General features: G+C 33.0%; 1 protein-coding gene across 1 annotated transcript in view; it reads right to left on the bottom strand.

Annotated features, from left to right (window-relative positions):
- The window catches only part of ex (FERM domain containing expanded), a 175,363-nt gene that overhangs the window by 47,752 nt on the left and 105,280 nt on the right, over nt 1–22,331 (bottom strand). Inside the window, exon 2 of the mRNA XM_072532743.1 lies at nt 7,625–7,891. Coding sequence (XP_072388844.1) covers nt 7,625–7,853 — 229 coding nt within the window. The 5' untranslated portion in view covers nt 7,854–7,891. The remainder of the gene's footprint in view (nt 1–7,624; nt 7,892–22,331) is intronic.

Here is a 22,331-nt window from a genome sequence, read left to right as displayed (position 1 = left end):
GTTATTTTGAATGGAAATAATTCCTAGATTTTGTCTATAAATAAACAGAACACCATATCGATTATATTTTTAATTAAGGTTAGATTTTATTCTCTGATATCGCATCCATTGCTTCATTTGACATGACAGTTTGACCATAGAATAGCCGAACTGTGCTCCGTTGTTCTCTGCTTTGACATAGACAGCGAACAGGGATGTATTTAACACATTTTAAATAAAAAAAAAAAAAAATTGAATTATTAATTTATTAAATTTAATAAGGTATGAGAAAATTAATATTTAAAAAAATAATAAGTAAATTATTTATTTTAAATATTATTTTGGGGTATTGATACGATTAGGGTTTATAGAAAATAATTTATAAGTTATATACTACATAATATTAGATATAAAAAAGTATTTGATTATTTTAAATAAGTTATATACTAGAGAAATTTATAAAAATATATTTATGTGAGGGCATTTTTAATAAATTAGCATATGATAATTGTAAGAAGTTGTATTTTAATATTGTAAATATATATAAGTGAGCCATGTGCTTAGGCAACCAAAAATACTCTCGGAGATTGACAGATATTTATACTCTGAAGTGACGTTTAAGAATATTTACGAATATAAAGTGGGTTATAATAATATATTGTTTGAAATGTGTATTTTATTAAATTAGAATGTTAAGTTACTAATTTAATTATATATTCTGATCTGAAAAGCCTAAATGTAAACAAAATTATTAATAGAAAAGAATGGAATTCTCTGGATCTCCGGAGATGGCCATGTTTGCGAAATGGTTTGTTCCAGAAAATTCATACAAGTATGAAATAGAACAAATTGGAACATGATCTCTTACGAGATGGTTCTAGAATGTCCAAAAGATATAAATACCCGTGATTTGGATTCAAGATGGCAGTTTTTGAAAGTTTTTAGTCAGAAAAGTTTTAGATAGTGCAGTCAGAAGAGTTTTGGGCAGTTTTTAAGTTTTTAGTTAGAAGTCAAGCAGTTTATTATGAAAGTTAGTAGAAGATAGACACAATTAATTAGTGAAGTCAATTGTTCACAGTTTTAGTAAATCAGTCAAGCAGTTTTATAAGAAATATGAAAGTTAGTTGGAGATAGTCCAATTGTTTAATATAGTGAGTTAAATGAAGATTAAAAATTATGCATATAATTTAATGCACATTTATAATTATACACAAATAATTATTGAAGATAAAAAAAGGTATATTGGAAGAAATTAAATTATATTATGGTTGGAGATTAGTATAAATCAACTTATAATAATTGGATATTGGTATATTGAAAAGAAGAATAAATATAAATGCTGTTTGCTGGTTGGCTTGGTGGTATATAAATGCTGGTGAAGAAAACTATATCTTAAATTGGTAGAAGCTGATATATTGAAAAAAGTAATTTCACAAAAAACAAGGATAACTGAAGTACGAAGACATTCAGTGGTGATTAGAATCTATATACTTAGTGGAAAACAGTTCATTTAGGCATTCAGTGAAAGAAAGGTACAAAATTTTGTTAATATAATTTAGTTAGTGTCATAACAATTTCAATTTTGAAGATAGTTTGTTTAAATTTTAGATTGTCTATAGAATTTAATTAGTTTTATAAGAATATCAGTTTAAAGATAGTTTATTTTAAATTTACATTGACTAGGTTAGATATATATGTGTGTTTCATAATAGTTATAATAAAGATAATTTAAAAAAAGTACTAACAAGCTAATTCTTTGAGAACCGCGATAAAAACCCTATATATTATATTATTAAAAATACTCATTGCTCATCATTCAAACAAAAAACGCATCATAACAATATATATATATATATATAGAAGATATATATATATATAGAAGACGAAATTTGACACATGTTAATTATTTGATAAATAATGTCAAAAAAGTTTTTTTTTAATTGAATTTACGAGTTCAATTTTACAAAGAACGTCTGGGTTATATACCATGACTCCCTTTAACGGTTATTACGAGATGGAACACTAGGTTACAAGCAGCATTTTTTTATACGGAGTATTTTCAAGGAATAAAAAGTTTTATTCCAGAACTAACTAACTAACTAACTAACTTCAGTAGCTGTGGAGGAATGTAAACGCCTTAGAACGCCGAGAAATATGCTTAAATTTTAAATCAGGAAATAAATTGAATATAATTTAAACAAAAACTTAAGATTTTCTTTTTTGGAAAAAGTTGCGAAAGTTCATTAAGACGATTCTGTACCAGATCTTGAACTACTGCCTAATATAAACAAGTTTAAAAATGCACCAATAACTTCTGTTCATGTTGAAAGAAGTTTTTCGATTTATAAAAATTTATATATGTACCGGATGGTCCAATAAGCCGATCTCTCGGCCATATATCAGAAACTATTCATGTTATAACTTTAAGAGAAAAAATTCATTAGTAAAAGTGGCCAAGAGAAATCGCTGGAAATAACTTTCAAGTTTCTGGGTTAACCGCTAGGGGGCGTAACCTGTGAAGAAAACTTTGAAAACCAGTTTTTTGTGAAATATGCCCAATTATACCAAGTGTTAAATAAGTAAACTAGAAAAATGCCTAAATTTTGCACAAAGCTGTTCAAGTACTTTTTTTATTTTTTCAAATAAAGGGTGGGGGAGGGTGGGAGAGTATTTGTGGATAAATACCTATAACTTTGATTTGGATCAATCGATGTTAACGAAATTAGTGTCATTAGAAAGAGTGTGGATGAGTTAATTTATGTCTACTATAAAATAATTGTGTTTAGTTTTAATTGTCATAGGTAGAGGGTACTTTCGAATGGAAAGAATTAAAATTTGTTTTTCTTCAAAATGTTTAATGGAAACACCTATTTATTGTGAATTATAATAAAACTGGATTAAATTCGTAAGAAAATGAATGGCGCAAACCGCATGTTAATAGCTTTTGTCGAACTCGAGATATGAATAAAAACGCATATACATAAGTAAGTATAGTATTGACTCACCCTGTATTATAAATTAAATTAAAAAATAAGTCAGTAGGTACTTTCAAATTTTTTTATAGCAGAAAAATCTTAATGTTGATACTTATTTTGACCATTGTTATTTCATATGATTAAAAATAGTTTTTTCGAAACTAAGTAGGCTACTTATTTGACGGGAAGTTCATATTAGTTATTTATTGACATCAGTCAAAACATTATTAAGAAGTGTTATATTATAATTCGAATTAAAGATTGCACTTTTTTCAATAGATATTAATACTGGTAATATTAGTAATTAATTATCAGTACTAATAATTCGTGATGAGTATATCAAATGCAGAATTGTATGATATGATTGGAGTTTATTTCGAATGTCACCAAAATGCCGCTATTGTCTCACGTATATATTCTGTAAAATATCCTGACAGGAGACATTATGGCAAAGAAGTATTTGAAAGAAAGGCAAGAAGATTAGGAGAAACTGGTAGTTTTCATCGTCCTTGTTTTAAACGACGTAGTAGAGGTATGACCGAATATAATTCAATCAATGTTCTTGCTTTAATTTAACAGAATCCACATATAAGTAGTTGGCAAATTTCTATAGAATTAAACATACCCAAAACTACTGTTCTAAGGATTTTAAAACATCACAGGTTGGTTTTTCATATTATAAAGTGAACGTTTAGGTCAGAAACTTGGAATTCCCTTTAAACTTTAGATTCAACTGTTATTTTAATATTCCGATGAAAACGGCAAAACAGCGCTTTTATCCTTTTATCCGTTTCTTAAAAATACTTATGAACGATTTATCTTGTGAAACAATTGTGGATTTTTCAAGATTTTTTGAGTTTTAGTAAATATAGTGGTTTCTTTTTCACCAATATTTGTTGTTCTGTTTTTAGACTGCATCCTTATCATGTAGTTCTCCACCAAGCTTTACATGAGATATATTTTAATGCAAGGCTGGATTACTGCAATTGGATGTTAGGTCTGCTAGAAGAACAACCGCATATTATGTCAGAGATTTTGTGGACAGACGAGGCTACGTTTAATAGTGCGGGTGGTGTTAATCTGCATAATCTGCATTATTGGGCTGAAGAAAATCCGCACTGGATACATGAGGTGCAGGTTCAAGGTAGATGGAGTCTTAATGTTTGGTGTGGTATAGTTGATGGAAAGATCGTGGGTCCATATTTCTTTGATAGAACTTTAAATGGCGAAACATATTTGGATTTTCTGGAAAATCAGTTGCATGTTTTATTGGAAGATATTTCTTTACAAACAAGAACAGATATGACAACATGACGGGTGTCCTGCGGACTTTTCCAGCCGAGTTCGAGATTATTTGTATGCAAGTTATTAAAATAAATGGATTGGAAGGGGAAGTATATTTTCATGGCCAGCTAGATTTCCAAACTTAACATGTCTGGACTTTTATCTGTGGGGAAGATTAAAGGACTTAGTGTACCAAACTCGACCAACCGTGCGAGACGACATGAAACAGCGCATTATAAACGCAATAAATAGCTGAGATTGAAGCAGCTGTTATATCTACGCGCGAAAGATTACATCTTTGTGTGGACAACGATGGAAAACAATTTCAACATTTAATTGGACATTAAGTTTTAATTTCACATATTTAATTTTAAGTTATAATAATGGGTGAGTCAATACTATACTTACTTATGTTTATGCGTTTTTATTCATATCTCGAGTTCGACAAAAGCTATCAACATGCGGTTCATTTTGTTACGAATTTAATCCAGTTCCATTATAATTTACAATAAATAGGTGTTACCATTAAACATTTAGAAGAAAAACAAATTTTAATTTTTTCTATTCGAAAGTACCCTCTACCCATGACAATTAAAACTAAATGCAATTATTTTTAGTAGGTGTAAATTAACTCATCCACACTCTTTCTAATGACACTAATTTCGTTAAAATTGGTTGATCCAAACCAAAGTTATAGGTATTTATCCACAAATACTTTCCCACTCTCCCCCACCCTTTATTTAAAAAATTAACAAAAAAGTACTTGAATAACTTTGTGCGGAATTTAGGCCTCCTTCTAGATTACTTATTTAACACTTGGTGTAATTGGGTATATTTCACAAAAAACTGATTTTCAAATTTTTCTTCACAAGTTACGCACAAGTAAAAATTTTAAAATAAATAATGTTTTATGAAATATTGTGTACGTTATTGCCCAGCGTATCATACGTCAAAAAAAAAGACAGTTACAAAGAAAAAAAAAACGTAAATTTTGCACATTGCTATTAAAAACTACCTCTTTATTTCATACTGAAGTTTTGATTTTGTTTTGATAAAAAATTAATTTTGGGCATTAATGGGTTAATTTAATCAAAATATCAAAATCAATTTATACAAAACAAATATTAATGCCTGTTATGATATATCATAAACTCCGGTATTTTGTCATTATAGTTTGTGGTTAAACACTATTATTTTGTGACTCGGAAACTAACATGTTTTGTTAATAAACAACTAAGTTACTTTAAGCTTGATATTTCTAAGTATTTGTAACAATTCTTTCATTGCAGCTATTGTTCTCATAACAGCTTCATAAATCCAAGAAATTCAGAGAAAAATGTTAAACTGAGATCGTGACTTTAATCTTCAATTCAACGAATGTTTTGGGAGATTCACCAGCTGAGAAAATCTAAGGATGCTTTTTATAATTTATTTTAATCCGGCATTAGGAATGACCACTGTGTTAAATCGATAATGGTCAACCACAATATTTATAATATGAAAAAGACTTTTTTGTGGTAATAAATGCACCTTGACGATTGTATTATTTGAAAGTTAAATTTAATTCAGTGCATTGTTTGACAAAAATAAATTACATTTAGTTAGGCCTGTCTTAATAACAATATTACGCTTATAGAGGAAGTAAATAATTAACAACCTGGATTTTAAAAGAAAAGCAGTAATGGCCACGAACAGAAATTAAAAAATAGTTGCAGGCCTAGAAGTACCGAAAAGAAGAAGCTCATGAATTTAATATGTTCCATAAGAATTAGAATAACAAAAAAAAAATGATAGTACAGTAGACAAACGCGAACCTTCATACTAAGTTTTACTGTATTTTTAAATTGTTTTACTGTAAATTGAATAAAGTAATTTTATTATTTATTATTTATATTTTAAACAAATTAAATTATATTAAAATAAATTATTATGTTTACGTCTAACGCCACCTGCTAACGTATTAACAAAGCATACTTTGTTTACTTCAGACGGACCTAACTTAATAAGATGTTTAAAAATGATAATTATATTTATATAAAATTATTTTAAAACGAGAAGTGTCATACAAATTTAAACAGATGATTGAGTGTTGTTATTAACTGGACAACATTTATGGCTTTTAAATTTTGACAATCGTTACGAATCGAATCTTTTATTGACAGATTCTTTTTTTCTTTTAATTTTTTGCTTCTTACATTTAATGTATGTAGTTTTTTAGTTATTTTTCATGCAATTTTAACCTGCTTAGAATAAATATGTGATAACTAGAAACGAATTAATCGAGGGTAGTGCATCGATGTAAAGAACCGCTATTTCGTGACGCTACCCGTGACGCCTTCTCGTGGCACTAGTTCCGTGACGATCGCCTAAGCATTTTACTATAGAGAAAAAGTAATACAATGCCAGTATAGAAGCTTCGCTTTAAAAAGGATCTTACAACATGCAAAATACACAACACAAATTAAACACATACCAATTAGAGTAGCGAAATAATGCAAATAAAGTAAAAATCTGAGAGGAGCAAGTTTAAAAATGTAGAAATGGGAGTTTGGAGAGGAACTGCATGAAGATCTAGAAGAAAAATGGTACGAGAATACGCGAATTCATATTATTTTTTGTTTTAAGTTATCACATCAATCATAAAGGTTTTTAGAAGCATATTAATTTATTTAGTGTGTATGTGTGTGTGTTATGTGTATGTGTGTGTGTTATGTATGTGTGTATATGTCGGACATATTACACGTGGAGAGAAATACACCTTGCTCCAACTGATTATGCAGGGAAAGATCCAAGGAAAGAGAAGCATAGGGAGGCGTAGAATGTCATGACTGCGCAACCTGAGAGAGTGGTACGGATGTACATCAAATGAACTTTTCAGAGCAGCCGTCTCAAAAGTCCGAATAGCTATGATGATTGCCGACCTCCGCCGCGGAGATGGTACTTGAAGAAGAAAAAGTGTGTGTGTTAAATAAATTCCTTGGTACTAAGTAAATTGGGCTTTATTGTCTAACAAGAGTATGCTAAATGCAAACGACTCAGAAGAATACAGAACAGATGAACATAAGAGTTTCTCTCTTTTTTTAATAGAAAAATTCTCATGACCGTCCGAATTTGAACCTGTAACTTACCTAGTTTCCAGTGGACAAGTTAATGCTATATTGACTCTTCTGCCGAAGTATATTATTAATTATTAATAATTAACAATATTAACAATATCATATTTAAGGTATTTTAGTAAAAAATCAGGTGTAAAACAAGAATCTCTTGACTATGAAATATTTATTAGAACACAAAATGGGATATGCAGACATTATACAGTTCAAATTTTAAGGATGATTTGATAAATGTTCATCATTAAGAAATAAATAAAAAATATTACCACTTACCACAAATCAAAGCTAATCCAAAAAGGTCGGTATCTTGCATTCCCTGTAGGGCAAAATGTCTGCATGTCTGTTGGTAGAGTTCTCTTACCCTTGACTTGGCCTGCACTATGAAGTAAAGAGTCTGTTGGTGCAGCAGATGGAGCGCCAGGAAACGGGCTGATGGCGGGAGCGCTGCTGCCGGGCTGCACGCGGCCAAAGGGGCGCTCACCGTGCACAGACCGGCGCGCATGACACGCTCATCTCTTCAGCGAGGAGGCCCGCTCTCACCTGAAATAAAAGTTTTGGATTAGCATAGCTTCTACACAAAATACGAGTATCTCATATATTATATGTTTTAGAACATAAAGAAATGGTACGGTTTTTTGAAAATGAGTAAACAAAGAAAGAATAATTATCCACATTGATGTGATACAATCCAAATGGAATTTAGGGTACAATTTTAGACGACCAGCGGTTTTAAGAAAAACTTAAGGTACATACTTATTAGTACTTCTTTGAAGAAGTCACTTTATAGTCCCCATAAAATTATTAGACCCTACGAGATATAGTAAACTGATCACCTGCATCGTTTGGATACCCGTAAACTAACCATCTCAGATAGCTAAACTCATCACCAGCAATTTTCCCCAAGCCGCTGGTTTCAATGTGGCATATTACCTGTCACAGTTCTTCTTTATCTGATAATCTATTAAGTTCAGAAATAATTTTAAGCAAATTGCTTTGAAATTTTAACACATTTGTATTATATGTCTATGGATCTACGAAACTATTTGACGTTTAAAAACTTATTTAGTGATCCTCCTAAACACAGTTTTTTTTAATAAATTTTTGATAGTCATAAAATCGGCCACTTTCACATGTCAGTATATGAATTTCGTCACAGTCGTTTTTCTAACATGTTCGAGTCGTCAGACCCATATTTATCACTGTCTGCTTGTACTGAAAGACTTTAGTAAATCAAGCAGAACAGCATGGTCCTTACTTAGAAAACTTGGTAGTAGCAGATACACAACTAGAGATAAAGTACTAATAGTTCCCAACAGAGCGGCCTCCCACATTGTAGCTACCTCAAGAGCACCTAGAGATCGTGACCACACCACCAAAGTAAAGCAAGAACTAAAAATACTGAAGTCTGAATGCCCGCTTACATCTCAATACTCTGAAGCGTTTACTCTAGAAGAAATTAACTCAGCAATATCAGAAGTTAAGTCTGGAAAGGCACCCGGCTTCGATAAAATTCATCCAGAATTTTTACTCCACTGTGGCAAATATGCTAGGAAATGTCTGGTTGATTTCTATACAGATATGATAAAATCAGGGGAAATCCCCCATTCACTAAAAAGGGCCTCCATTATAGCCATATTAAAACCGGGAAAGGCAAATGATCAGCCTCAAAACTACCGACCGATTGCACTGCTGAGCTGTGTCTATAAACTGTTGGAACGATTAATCTACAACAGAATTAGTAAAAACATATTTGAATTGATACCTATTGAGCAAGCAGGGTTCAGACCTAACCGCAGCTGCACAGATCAGATCCTATCCCTAACAACACATATTGAAGCAGGTTTTCAAAGAAAGCAAAAAACATCCGTTGCTTTCATTGACCTATCAGCTGCATACGATACCGTCTGGAGACAAGGACTAATCTGCAAACTAATCCGTGCCTTCCCGTGTCAAAAGATAACTAGACTCATTGATAGCATGCTCACCGACAGACCTTTCCAAGTCACAATGGGCAACTCTAAAAGTGTCCAAATGAAGCTCAGCAATGGACTGCCACAGGGATCTGTTTTGGCACCCTTACTGTTTAATTTATACATCGCGGACCTACCTAGGACAAATTCGCAGAAATTTGGCTACGCTGACGACTGGGCCATTGCAGCAAGACATAATAACATAGCAGTTACAGAAACAATACTAACGGATGACCTTGCCATTATGGGAGAATACTTTCGCAAATGGAGGCTACGGCCTAATGCGACGAAAACCGAAGTGTGCTGTTTTCATCTAAATAATGCCCAAGCCAACAAAAAACTGTCCGTTCACTTTGAAGACAGACTACTAACTCATAACTCAACACTAAAATATCTTGGAGTGACTCTTGACAGAACTTTAAGTTTTAAAGAACACCTACAAAGAACGGCAGCAAAACTGAAAACGCGAAATAATATAATCCAAAAGCTATGTGGTACCACATGGGGGTCCTCAGCCTCCGTACTCAGATCATCTGCTATCGGACTTGTATACTCGACAGTTGAATATGCTTCCCCAGTATGGCTCAATAGCAAACACACAAAGATTATTGACACCCAATTAAACCAGACAATGCGAATGATTTCAGGTACAATTAGACCAACACCCAACTATTGGCTTCCCATCCTGCGAAACTACGAAGAAGTCACTCCCTTCTCAGAGAATATCGAAAAATCCAGTCTAACCATCAACTACCCATCCACCATGATAAGCTTGATATCGAAATGAAGAGACTGCGCTCCAGATATCCTGTCATGTTAAGGGCCACCTCCTTACATCAGGAACATTTCGACCTCACCAACGCTTGGAGAAGACAATGGGAGCGCGACTCGCCACAGGAAGCACAGCACAGCAAATGGCCTGTATCGATCAGAAACCGCCAGGCTTTGAACTGACCCGGAGTACATGGACAACGCTAAACAGAATAAGAACAAGAAGCGGTAGATGTGCTGACAGCTTACATAAATGGGGAAAAGCCCTTACTCCGGAGTGTGACTGTGGTGCGCAACGACAGACCGTCCGTCACATTGTTGAAGAATGCCCCCGAAGGCGGTTCCCTGGAGTTTTTGACGAGTTCCTGAATGCGACCGAAAATGTTTTAGACTATATTAATGCATTAGATGTTCGTTTGTAATACTCCATTTGTTTGTAATGTTTTATATTGCTTTTTAAATATGTGTTCTTATTGTATGCCATACGATAAATAAATAAATAAATGTACTGAAACCTGTCGCGGCATGAATCTTATTCTTACCGAATGCTTCATTTCGTGTGTTTTTCGTGAACATTTGGGTTCGATGGGGTTTTTGGATAGAGTCATACGTAGTGTCAAACTTTTATTTAATTCGTTTAGAAAGTTCAGTTTAATCGCGAGCACAACAAAGAAAAAATCGAAAAATTTATGGAATCTGTAGAGAATGATTCTAAGGACAGAAAAACCCTTAAAATGAGTGAATTTCCTTATGTTGGAGAAGCTCTAAACATCTGATTTAAGCAACAACAAAGCAGACAAGCTCCTATTTCTGGTGATATTTTAAAAAATATAGCTCAGTTTTTTTATCGGCAATTAACAAAGAAAACTGATTTTCGTGCTAGTCAAGGTTGGTTCGAAAACTTCAAATAAACGGTACGAAATACGATTTTTGCAGATGAGTGGAGAGAAGTTGAGTGCAGATGAGTCTGAGATATCTGAATTTATTCAAAATTTGAGTAAAAAGATCACCAAATTAGACCTAATTCCTAATAATTAGTAATTTATTAGCTTCCATATTTCTTTTAATAAGCATGTTTTACTTAGCCGAAATGGGTGTTTCATTTGCATATTAATCTGGGTAGCATTTTATTCATAGAATTTAAGAATATTGTAGGCTACTGCTAGCAAAACAATGCTAAATATATAATCACTTTCGGTAATTCGGACACTTTTGGTAATCCGACACCCATTTGGTCTCATACCTATTAGATTATCAAGGGACAACTGTATTTAATTAAAAGGACTAGCAGTATCTATAAATTTTCGGTATGTCGTAAAATCGGCATGTTTCGGTAAAATTAAAAGAAAAATGCTCCATAACAAAAAAAGTTGCAGAGGGAAACCGTGTCAGATTCGGCCTAATGAAGCGATAATCAAAGTTTGGAGAGAGTATATCAAACTTTTTTACCTATGACGGGCACACTAACTATAACGGTTATTATAGTTAGAGTGCTTTTACACAAAATTAGTCATTCAGTAAACTGGTCACTACTATATTTAAATTAAAAACAAAATTGTATTCTCATTCGTCAAAATACGACCAAGCAAGAATATAATAATTAGTCCTCGTCAACGTTTACATAAAATTCAATATATATTCAAATGAAACAAATTTCTTTTAGTAATTCGAAACGACGACTACTTATAGCACCTGTGGTCCTTTTCAGAGGAAGAAATGGACAAGGTTTTATTACAATGTCAGTTGTATTTAATTGGTATACAACCTCGACCCCAAATTCCTTCGTTGAAACTGTCACTGAAAAATACTCATGTGATCATCCGTGTTGCTTAACATATATCAGTAATTACAAAAAGTATTGAAACGATTAATCGTTATTGATATTACATTGAGTTAAAACGCCGTTTTAGTTGGTTACTGTAAATTTTGTCTTAAAATTTTGTACCAATTTATTTTACTTCTATGGAATTTCTATAATTTTTTTTGTTCATGTTCTACTTTACTAAAAGTATAACTGATACGTCCATTCGTAACAGGTGCACGTGTAGGGACCTCTGTCTTTGATTTTTAGCAATTTTGAGACAGCTCTGGGACTATTTGAACAAACGATTTTTTTAAATATTGCTCTTTCTGAATATTATTTGATTCGATTCCCCTCTTGCCCAGTATTTTACAATAAGGTTTTGGTAAGGAATATCATCCTTACCAAACAACCAGTCAACAATTGGTCAGTATGTGAAATCTCTTTGTTTTACGGTATTTAAACGTTGTTATATGTACTTGCTCTCCGCAATATCTCTTCTTTGCTAACATGTTCCTTGTTTTTTACCTTTAGTTGTCAAGTTTCTGTACCATGTGATAATGTAGTCCAGTGAATCAATGAATTATGCGAAAAATGTTCTTAGAATGCGGTTTATTAACCAACAAGTGTGCTATCTTATAACTTATAACTAAATATATAAAAAATGTCTAAGGAACACGAAAGTTTTTTTCATACAGACATCAATTTTGATTCGATTTTAAAAAGTGACATATCGTTATCATGCCTGATTAGTCAGCAATAAATTAATCTTAACTTCAGTTTAATATGGTTTCTCTATAATAAAATAATTAAACAAATGTTAAGTGCACTAATTTAATGGAAATTTTTAACACAAAGGTCAATATAAAACATAAAAATCTAAAAACAAATGTCTTCTATAATCCGTGCTTCTTCCAGCCGCATTAATTATAGCTTGACACTGCCTTTGCATTCTTAAAATTAAATTACCTATTTCATTTTGAGCCAATAGAATCCATTGCTCTATAAGAAGATCTTGAAGACCTTGTCTAGTATGAACATTGTGTAGATGAGAATCAATCCATCTCTCAAGTATATTCCATACATGCTCGATGGGGTTAAGATCTGGCGATTGTGCTGGCCACAGTAAAAGTGTAATATCCTCATTATGAAACCAATATCTTACTGTTGTTGCAGTATGTTGCCTTACATTATTCTGCATGTACCGCAAATCAGGACTCTCGACAGTCGCAAATGGAAAGACAACACGTTTTAAGATCTTGATATTGATTTAAAGTGCCTTACGCAAAAACGGGAATTCAATGATGAAAAATTATTTCAGTTCACTCCATAACTTGTAGACCACTATATGAAAGAAAACCTTGTAGATGCCTGAGTCTCTCTTGTCGACCAGGTCCTCTACAAATTCTCACTTTTCTTGTATCGGGATAGATACGAAACCTGGCTTCATCTATGAATAATGCAGAGCCTCATTCTTGTAAGCCCCAATGCACATGTTGTTGTGCCCAGCTTAATCTGTGTCCACGATTTCCATGACGTAATATAGGAACCATCAATGGACGTCTGGCGTGCAGGCCAACTTCATGTTATCTATTCCTTAAAGTTTGGTCACGTACAGTAATGTTGTAGGTATTTTCTAAGGCCCCACATTTTTGCAATTATATGCACATTTCGACGAGCTAATCCCACCACATACCGATCCTGTCGAGTAGTTGCACGTTAATGACCTACGTCTTTCAGTGGCATTACCAAATTGTTAATATCAACGTCACAATCGCGAAATCACGCTCCGAGACACTTGTGTAACATCATGCACATATTTGTGCATGATATTGCACAAATGACGTGCAGCATTAGCTTGTGAAAGATCAGCTTCAATCATATTCGCAACACTTACCAAATGAACATGTATTAAACGCCGACGCTCCATGACTATCTTTGGGTTTAATAATCTTGTTTTAGTAAAATTTTAAAGTAAATACAGACTATCTTTAAAATTTTAAGCACTATTTCTTTACAATTTGAAGCAAGTAATCGTACGAATGTGAGGCGATGCCACTTTTGCCTTAATAAAACAGTGCAATTGACAGATTAATTTACATGGCATACCTTGATTTATAGAGAACAAGTTTTCTAATCGTATTAACAAAAAAGTGTGAGTTTTTATGAGAAAAAAGTGGAATAATAGGGGTGTTCCTTAGACTTTTTTGATGTTTGAGGATTTGATATCAGTATTTGAAGAAAACGTTGATTTTATCCGGTTGTCTCGTCTCTAACCTGTATCATATTATATTAAACAGGTGTATACGTACATGTTTCACCACTTCTGCATAGACATTATCGTTCCGAATGCTTCAAAGATTACAACACGTTACAGGAATTAAATTAAACCATGGATGTTATTGTATATGAGTTAAGTTGATAATTTATTAATAATTCAATTTCTTAGGAAAAACAGACATTTTTGTATATTACTGATCCATCGTATGCAGATTCATTCATTCAAAAGTATGCAATATAGTTATATGGTACTATTTTCTTAATTTTATCACAAGTCAACTTAAGTCAACATTTCTCAAAAAATTATGAATGATTTTTTACATTTTACAAAGGAAAATGTAGAATATTTTTTTTTCTTATCTTGTACGTGTTCCAATTACTATTACACAATTCCTCAGACTTCGACAGATCTGCTGCATATAACCTCTCCATAAACATCCGATAGACCTTTACTTTAGCCCTGAAATACACCTAATGCATCAAGGTGGCATCTAAACTTTTCATGGCAACGGTAGATTCTGGCGAAACTGCCTTACTTTGGTTAATGTTTACCGGTAGTCCTCATTTGCCGATATTTAGACCTATTTAGGATAGGAGTACAGTCCGAAATCGATATTGCCCCTCTACTAGATCTCTTATATTTTTAGTTGTACTGCACACTCAGAAAAGTCACTCATTTTCGAGTCCTCTTCTGAGCCGTATTTTTCTCTTACTCTCAATTTTATTCTCACGAATTGAAACGAACTTCTGGGTATCTTTGCTTTACTTTTCCGCTGTATCATGCATCCCCTGGTCGCAATGGTGGTACATCTTAGGATTGGAGAACGTAGCAACACAAATCTAACCCCAGTTGTGGTGCAACTGTCTCGTGGGATTTTCTAATTGAGCATCGTACATGCGTGTATTGTATTTTGTGTTTATGCATGTATCTATGTGAGTGTGTGTGCACGTGTATATATGTATGAGTGCGTGTTATTTAAATTAACAAAGCTACAGTTAATTATATAGCTGATATATCCTCTGCGGAGAGTTATTTAATTTAGAGCTCCTCTCAGACCTGCAAGGAAATAGAGAGCTTTCTAAGAGGTGAAAGTACGGAGGTGAAACACATAAAAATCGATACATATATTGGCTATCTAACTAAAGAAATTGTATGCAGAATAACTATAATATAATAACTAATAATATAATAATAATAATAATATAATAACTATAATTATAGATTAACAGTGAACTAGAAACAGAAAGCTCTATAAACTTTCGATGATTTATTTCAAGATTAGTGGCTTATGTCATTTGGTATCGATTGGATATGTGATCTTACTAATTGTTCCTACCAATTGATCTTACTATGTGATTATCCTATTAGCAAGAGTGAATTTTGTTCATAATTTTGTACATAACATACTGCAGACTTGTACGATGTCACCTTTATCATTGGGAACAGTGGAACAGGGAATACATGGTTTATTTTGGTAGAATAATCCACATTGTTCAACTGAATTGAATGGTGTATTTCCTCCTTACTTATGTTCTTCAATTACAGGAAAAACGTCGGTAGATCCATGAAATAAAAACTGAACATATCAGAAAGAAATGTTATTAATATACAGAAAATAAACGTGTAGACAATGAACAGAAACAAAGTTTGGAATATTCACAAAGCAAAAGATGGAGTTCCATCCATCCAATGGCACTACAGCCCAAATCGGGCCTTGCCTCCTTCAACAGGCTTCTCCAATCATTTCGATTTAACGCTGTTCTTTTCCATGAACGCGTTGCCAGGCAGTTCCTGGCATCCTCATCGATTTCGTCTTCCCATATCTTTTTAGGTCTTCCAACAGGTCTTTTTCCCTGCATTCTTGCATTTAGTAATTTTCTGGGGATTCTATTCTCATGCATGAGGACCACGTACTCTGCCCACCGTAATCTCTGCAGTTTAGTGTATTGTGCTAGAGTTGGTTCGCTATAATGCTCGTATATTTCTCTATTATACCTAATTCGCCAATTGTCGTTTTCACTTAGATGGAGAGTTACCACCTTCTATTAAGGTATCAATCCACCAATGAAAAAGCATAATTGCTTAGAGAGAGGAAGACGTAGAACAAGAAGTCAACTTCTTGGGTGCGTACTTCTGTATTCTACAAAACTTTTACCATTATATTCATCTCTGGCGAAAATGGAATTACTTCATTAAGTCTACTTTCTTTCTAAACTTGTAAAATACTATGCTAAAACTTACAACTAAAATTTTACAAGTGCTAATAAATCAGAGGATAAGTTTAGCAGATGAACAACAGGGTTTTCGTAGTGGATGATCGTGTACAGATGCATGTTCGTTATAAAACAAATTACTGAAAAATCACTAGAGTATAATCGACCAGAATTTCTGTATCTGATTGACCTGAAGAAAGCGTTTGACAGAGTAAAACTTAAAGATGTAACCCATCTTCTGTATAATAGAGAAGTTCCACTAAATATTGCCAAATGGAATTAAACATCTACCAAAACAACAAAATGGAAGTCAGAATAAATGGACAACTTACAGAACCTATAGAAATAGGCATCGGAATAAGACAAGGGGAATTATTGAGCCCCATGCTCTTCAATTTGATCATGGATGAAATCATCAAAACCGTTAACAAAGGAAGAGGATACAAAATGGGTAACAAAGAGATCAAAATACTCTGTTATGCAGACGACGCAATATTGATAGTCCAAGATGAAGATACTTTGCAAAGACTGGTCCACAGATTTAACATAAGAGCAAAAGAATTTAATAAAACAATCTCTTCTCAGCAAACTAAAACAATAGTAGTCAGTAAAGAACCAACCAAATGTAAAATAGAAATTGATGGCATCAGTATTGAACAAGTAATGGAAATGAAATACCTGGGAATTACATTGTCTAATGATGGGAGACGGACAAAAAGCAAATAGACTGGCAGGATGCCTTAATAACACTGTATGGCGAAACAGACACATTGACACTGAGATGAAGTCAACAATTTATAAAGCCAGTGTAAGACCAATAATGACATACGCCTCAGAAACAAGACCCGAAACAGGCACAACGCAAAGGCTACTGGAAACGGTAGAGATGTGAGTACTGAGAAGAATTACAGGAAATACGCTGAGAGATCGAAAGAGAAGTGAAGACATTAGAAGAAAATGTAAAGTACAGTATATAAATGAATGGACACAAAATAGAAAAAAAGAATGGAATAACCACAGAAGCCGAATGGAGGAGACCCGTGTCGTCAAAATAGCAAGAGATAAGTCACCAATCGGCAGAAGAAGTATCGGACGACCGCGCAAAAGATGGGAGTGACAACCTTCTATAGAGGTATTAATCCGCCAATGAACAAGCAGAATTACTTATAAAGAGGAAAAAGAAGTTTACTTTAAATTTTTTTCAGTATATATTAATTAAAAAACCAATCACAAATATAAACACATACACACACACCTATTCAATTTTTTCTATTTCTTTTTTTTTGGCTATATTTAATATTTTTTTGTAGATATAACTACAAGATATAATTCGTAAGGCAGATACTTATTCCGTAGCCAGTCAAGAATATCCTGTTTCTTCCACGCAGTCGTTGGAAGTCTTTCTACTAGTCGTGAATGATAAGGTGCATTATCTAATACTATAATTGAATTTGGTGGTATGTGTTCAATCATCTGCTCAAAATACTCTTCGAAAACATCAGCTGTCTTCTCCTCGTGGTAGTCTTTTGTGCATTTGGAATCAAATTCCAACAAACCATGCTTAACAAATCCTTTTTCACTGCCAATGTGAGAAATTATTAATCTACTGCCTTTACCAGAAGGTGGGGAGATACCAGTAGACCAACCTTCCATAAAGGCTTGCCTGAAGCTTAATATATTTTTATCTGACCATTTTTTTTTAGAGTATGACCTGAGTTTACCCACGTCTCATCCTGGTAGAAGATGGGCCTTCCTTCAGCCCGGAATTTTCGTATGGATCTTAGATAATTTCTTCTCCAACATATTATCTCCTCCCGGTCAATTAAAAGTGATTTTCGGTCTGATTTCTCCCACCGGAAATTTAATTCTTTTAAAACTTGCCACAATTTAGTTCGTCCGATATGAGGCAAATCCGGGTCGTCTCTAACTTCTTGTAAAATTTTGTTTAGGTTTGGTATTTCTTTTTTGAAAAAAAATCTATGAATTTTCCTTCGAATGCCATTTTTGGCAAATTCATCAATTTCAATTGGATTTTTCCCTCTCTTTAAGTGTTCGTTTGTGTTTGGGTTAGCTATACCGTGTTTTTTTTCTGATAGGAACCTATATATAGTTGACTCTCCTACGCCAGTCATGTTGGCACAACTTTCGACTATGTTGCGAACAGTGTTTGTGGGATTCTGAGAAACCAGAGCATCGTGAACATTCAGGACAATAGTCTTCTCTCTTGGTGAATAGACAGACTTACTGACTGTACGCAACAGTACCGGTGTACAACTTGATGATGTTGATGATGAAGCCATCACAACCAATCCAAAAAAACGAGCACGAGCGAAAGGTATTACGTATATGTTCGTAGGTATATGGAATAAAAAATCATTCACGCACTGCATATAATTCGCAGAAGAAATATTCGAGACGCTAATTACTGCCGTAGACGCGGATACACCGACGAGCCGTAAATTACATGCGATCAAAAACGTACTAAACAAAAAAATTGTTTTCGTTCGTAATAACTTCACCCTTTTAAGTTAAGTTTCGAATATAAACTGAACAAACGAGGCACGTGGCCAAAGCATACCCATTATATTATTAAAAATCTGGGGAATTCCATCCTAATTATCTTGCAACGAATAGTACATCGGATATGAATTCCAGGTTTTCTAGTAAAGTGATTAAACGCGAAGATTAGTATTGAAATATCCAAAGAGATAAGGTATTCTTATCTACAAAATTGTTAACGGTTAAATTCTTATTTTTATTAATATAATATAATTACATAACATTAGCCGTGAAAGTTTTAATTGTTTTTTTGCTAAATATATTAGTATTAAAAAATATTATATTATTATTTAATGAATAAACACCTCAGGAACGCCTATGGTTTACGACCGTTTTATGAGTTTGAGGCTCTCAACAATTTATGAACGGAGAATAATACATTTATATTTCTTCACCTTAATGTCCAATTTATGGCACTTTTATTTTGTTTATTATTATTTCTACTACTGTGACCATAAACAGTAAAAATATTTTTTAATTTTCTTTTTGTATACAGTTAAATTCCGATTTTAATTTACTACTATTGTTGATTTTCATAGCATCATTTAGTTTACATAATACGATATACGTAAAAGATGCATACATTCTGATCCTAATAAATGACATACTCATACTGAGTAATCTGCTCTCTTACATCTAGCTCGCACAAGTTTTGTAGGTACTGAGATTAAGCGTAGTTACATAGGAATGTACAAAAAAGAATGAATCCTTAGCAACATCTCCAACCAGTCGAAGGAAGTATCTCTAATTATAAAGAAAAGATTATTATTTCTTAAACGCCATCAAGAAGAGGCAGCAGGCGCCTTGCGTTGTTGGATAGTCTTAAGGAATGCCACCTGATGACCTTCAGTCGTCAATTTGAGTATGTGTTTGTGTACAAATATAAACAGGGCCGGTTGGTTCTACTAAAGGATTATCGTTAACAAGAAAAATGGCGAAAACAGTTAGACAGTTATTCTTTATGTATTTCTAGATATTAGATAATTACTAATATACCACGGTTTTTGACTAGTATTCTATTACATTCTTTTTTTTATTGTATATATATTTAATGGAAAATACCAGATGATTGAAACCATGCGATTATCGTACTAATACACAAAAAAAATAAAACGAAGTAAAAAAACTACGAAAGATACCAATCACCAGGGTTTGTTTTCGGAAAAATTACAGTAAACTAGATAGTATTCGAAAACTCTTCGTAGTTAAAATTGCTGCGTATGTCATCCAAATATAGATAAAAAATACTTCAGTTCTTTGTACAGAAAGATACTGCAATTTCTTAGTTATTCGTTCTTCTCTTAAACCCTACTACTAAATAATATAGAATATAATAATATAAAAAAGATAGATAGGCTTTTGTCAATTTACGGAACTTGAGGAACGATGTTGCAGATTAAGTCGTAAAGGGAGATGGTTATATCGTTTTTTTTTGTCAAATATAATATAGATTTCTCTACTAAGTGGACGGGTATCGGTAAATAAACATCAAAGGTTGAATTTCTGGTGGAATAGTCATGATTAGGTGTTGCTGGAAAAACATGTAGGTGTTTACGAATTAAACATATAGTTTCTAAAATATTGTAATTTTTTAAGTAGCTTCTGCAATGTGTTGTTCTTCTGAAACCCAGATCCCGTATTGCTCTTTTTTGTAATTTAAAAATAACACCAGATTGTCTTCAGACTACAGTCTGAAGTAGATTTTGGAGGACGTTCAAATAGTTTTTCTATGGCACACTGGGAACCCATAGCTGGCTTATGTTCTTTTGATAGGGGCAACAATGTCGTAAATAACTTCTAACGACAGTTGAGAATAAGGCGTTGTAGAAACGATTAGTGGCATTCATTATCAAGTTTTTCTACGGAATTAGCAGTTTTTTGGTGAATTTGAAATTATATGAAGTAGGTATATGTAGTTTATTCGTTTTAAAATCTTGTTGCTGGATAATTGTAAGAATAAACAAAATATTACAGTATTTATTTTACATAAACTCAAATATTTTTGCTTACATTTAATTAATAAAATGGATATTGGATTTCAATATCATGGATAATTTACTAAGTACAAGTAAAGCGTAGCGAATCCCAAATACAAAGTTGACAGAGGCTGAGTTGCTCCAATTGTTAGAGGAGGAGGATTCTGATTAATTTTTGTTTTCCGGTTCAGCATTCAACCCGAGTGACGAAGAATAATCTGATAAAGAAGATTAATGTAACAGTGATTCAAGCATATTGGATGAAAATGCACATCAATCGGTAGAATTTAACGTCCAGCCAAATAATGACGATGAATGGTACGAAGTGGACTGTACTCATTTACGTCTCGATATACAGGTTCCTGGTACTAACTCCTTTTCATGTATACAGCAAACTGATCGATGATGAAATTTTACAATTTATTGTAGATGAGACTAACAGAAATACTGCGAAGGTAAAAAATGCACGTTATAGCAGACCATCCAGAATTCATAGATGGAACCTACCAATAAAAAAGAAATTTTAAAATTTTTGGGTTGTGTTATGTATATGGGAATTGTCAAGCTTCCCAAAATTGTTGATTATTGGAATAATTCACCATTGTATAATTTTACTTTTATTTCTTCTGTAATGACCACAAACAGATTTCAGCTTCTTTTGAGATTCTTACATTTTGCTGATAACACGGCTGCTATACCAAACGATCGTTGCCATAAAATTAGAAAATTATTTGAAATGACACAATTACGTTTTGCCCAACAATGTAATTCTGGCTCAATACTAGTTGTTCCTGAAAGTATGATTCCCTTTCGAAGAAGATTACATTTCAAACAATATATACCTTAAAAGCATCACCGCTATGGCTTGAAACTGCTTAAATTATGTAATCCTTCAGGTTATACTCTAAAAATGATTATGTAAACTGGCAAAATATGTAATAAAGGGCAGGATTTATCATGAAAAATTGTACTAGATTTAGCAAAAGACTATCAACAAAAAGGAAGAGTTGTAATAACCGATAATTACTACACGTCTGTGCCTTTAGCAAAACAATTATTAGATGCTAATAGTCACTTATTAGGGACACTATAAAAACACAAAATATATTCCAGAAGAATTACTTTCCGCAAAATTAAAAAAATGAGAGATAATTGGAAAGGAACATCGTGATGTCATTGTAATAGGCAAATGGCATGATAAACGTTATGTCCTCTTATTGACGACCAGACATGGAAATTAAAGAGACAGGTAAACACAAGAAAGATGGTGTAGCTATAATTAAACCTGACGCAATTATAGACTACAACAAAGAAAAAGATGGTGTTAACGTCTCAGATGAACTCGCAAGCTATTTCTCACTTCTGAGAAAAACTGTTTGCTGGTACCATAAAGCTGCAATTGAAGTAAC

Source organism: Diabrotica undecimpunctata, chromosome 5, assembly GCF_040954645.1.
Source record: "Diabrotica undecimpunctata isolate CICGRU chromosome 5, icDiaUnde3, whole genome shotgun sequence".
NCBI classification, from domain to species: Eukaryota; Metazoa; Arthropoda; class Insecta; order Coleoptera; family Chrysomelidae; genus Diabrotica; species Diabrotica undecimpunctata.
This window is presented reverse-complemented; position numbering and strand designations above follow the sequence as displayed.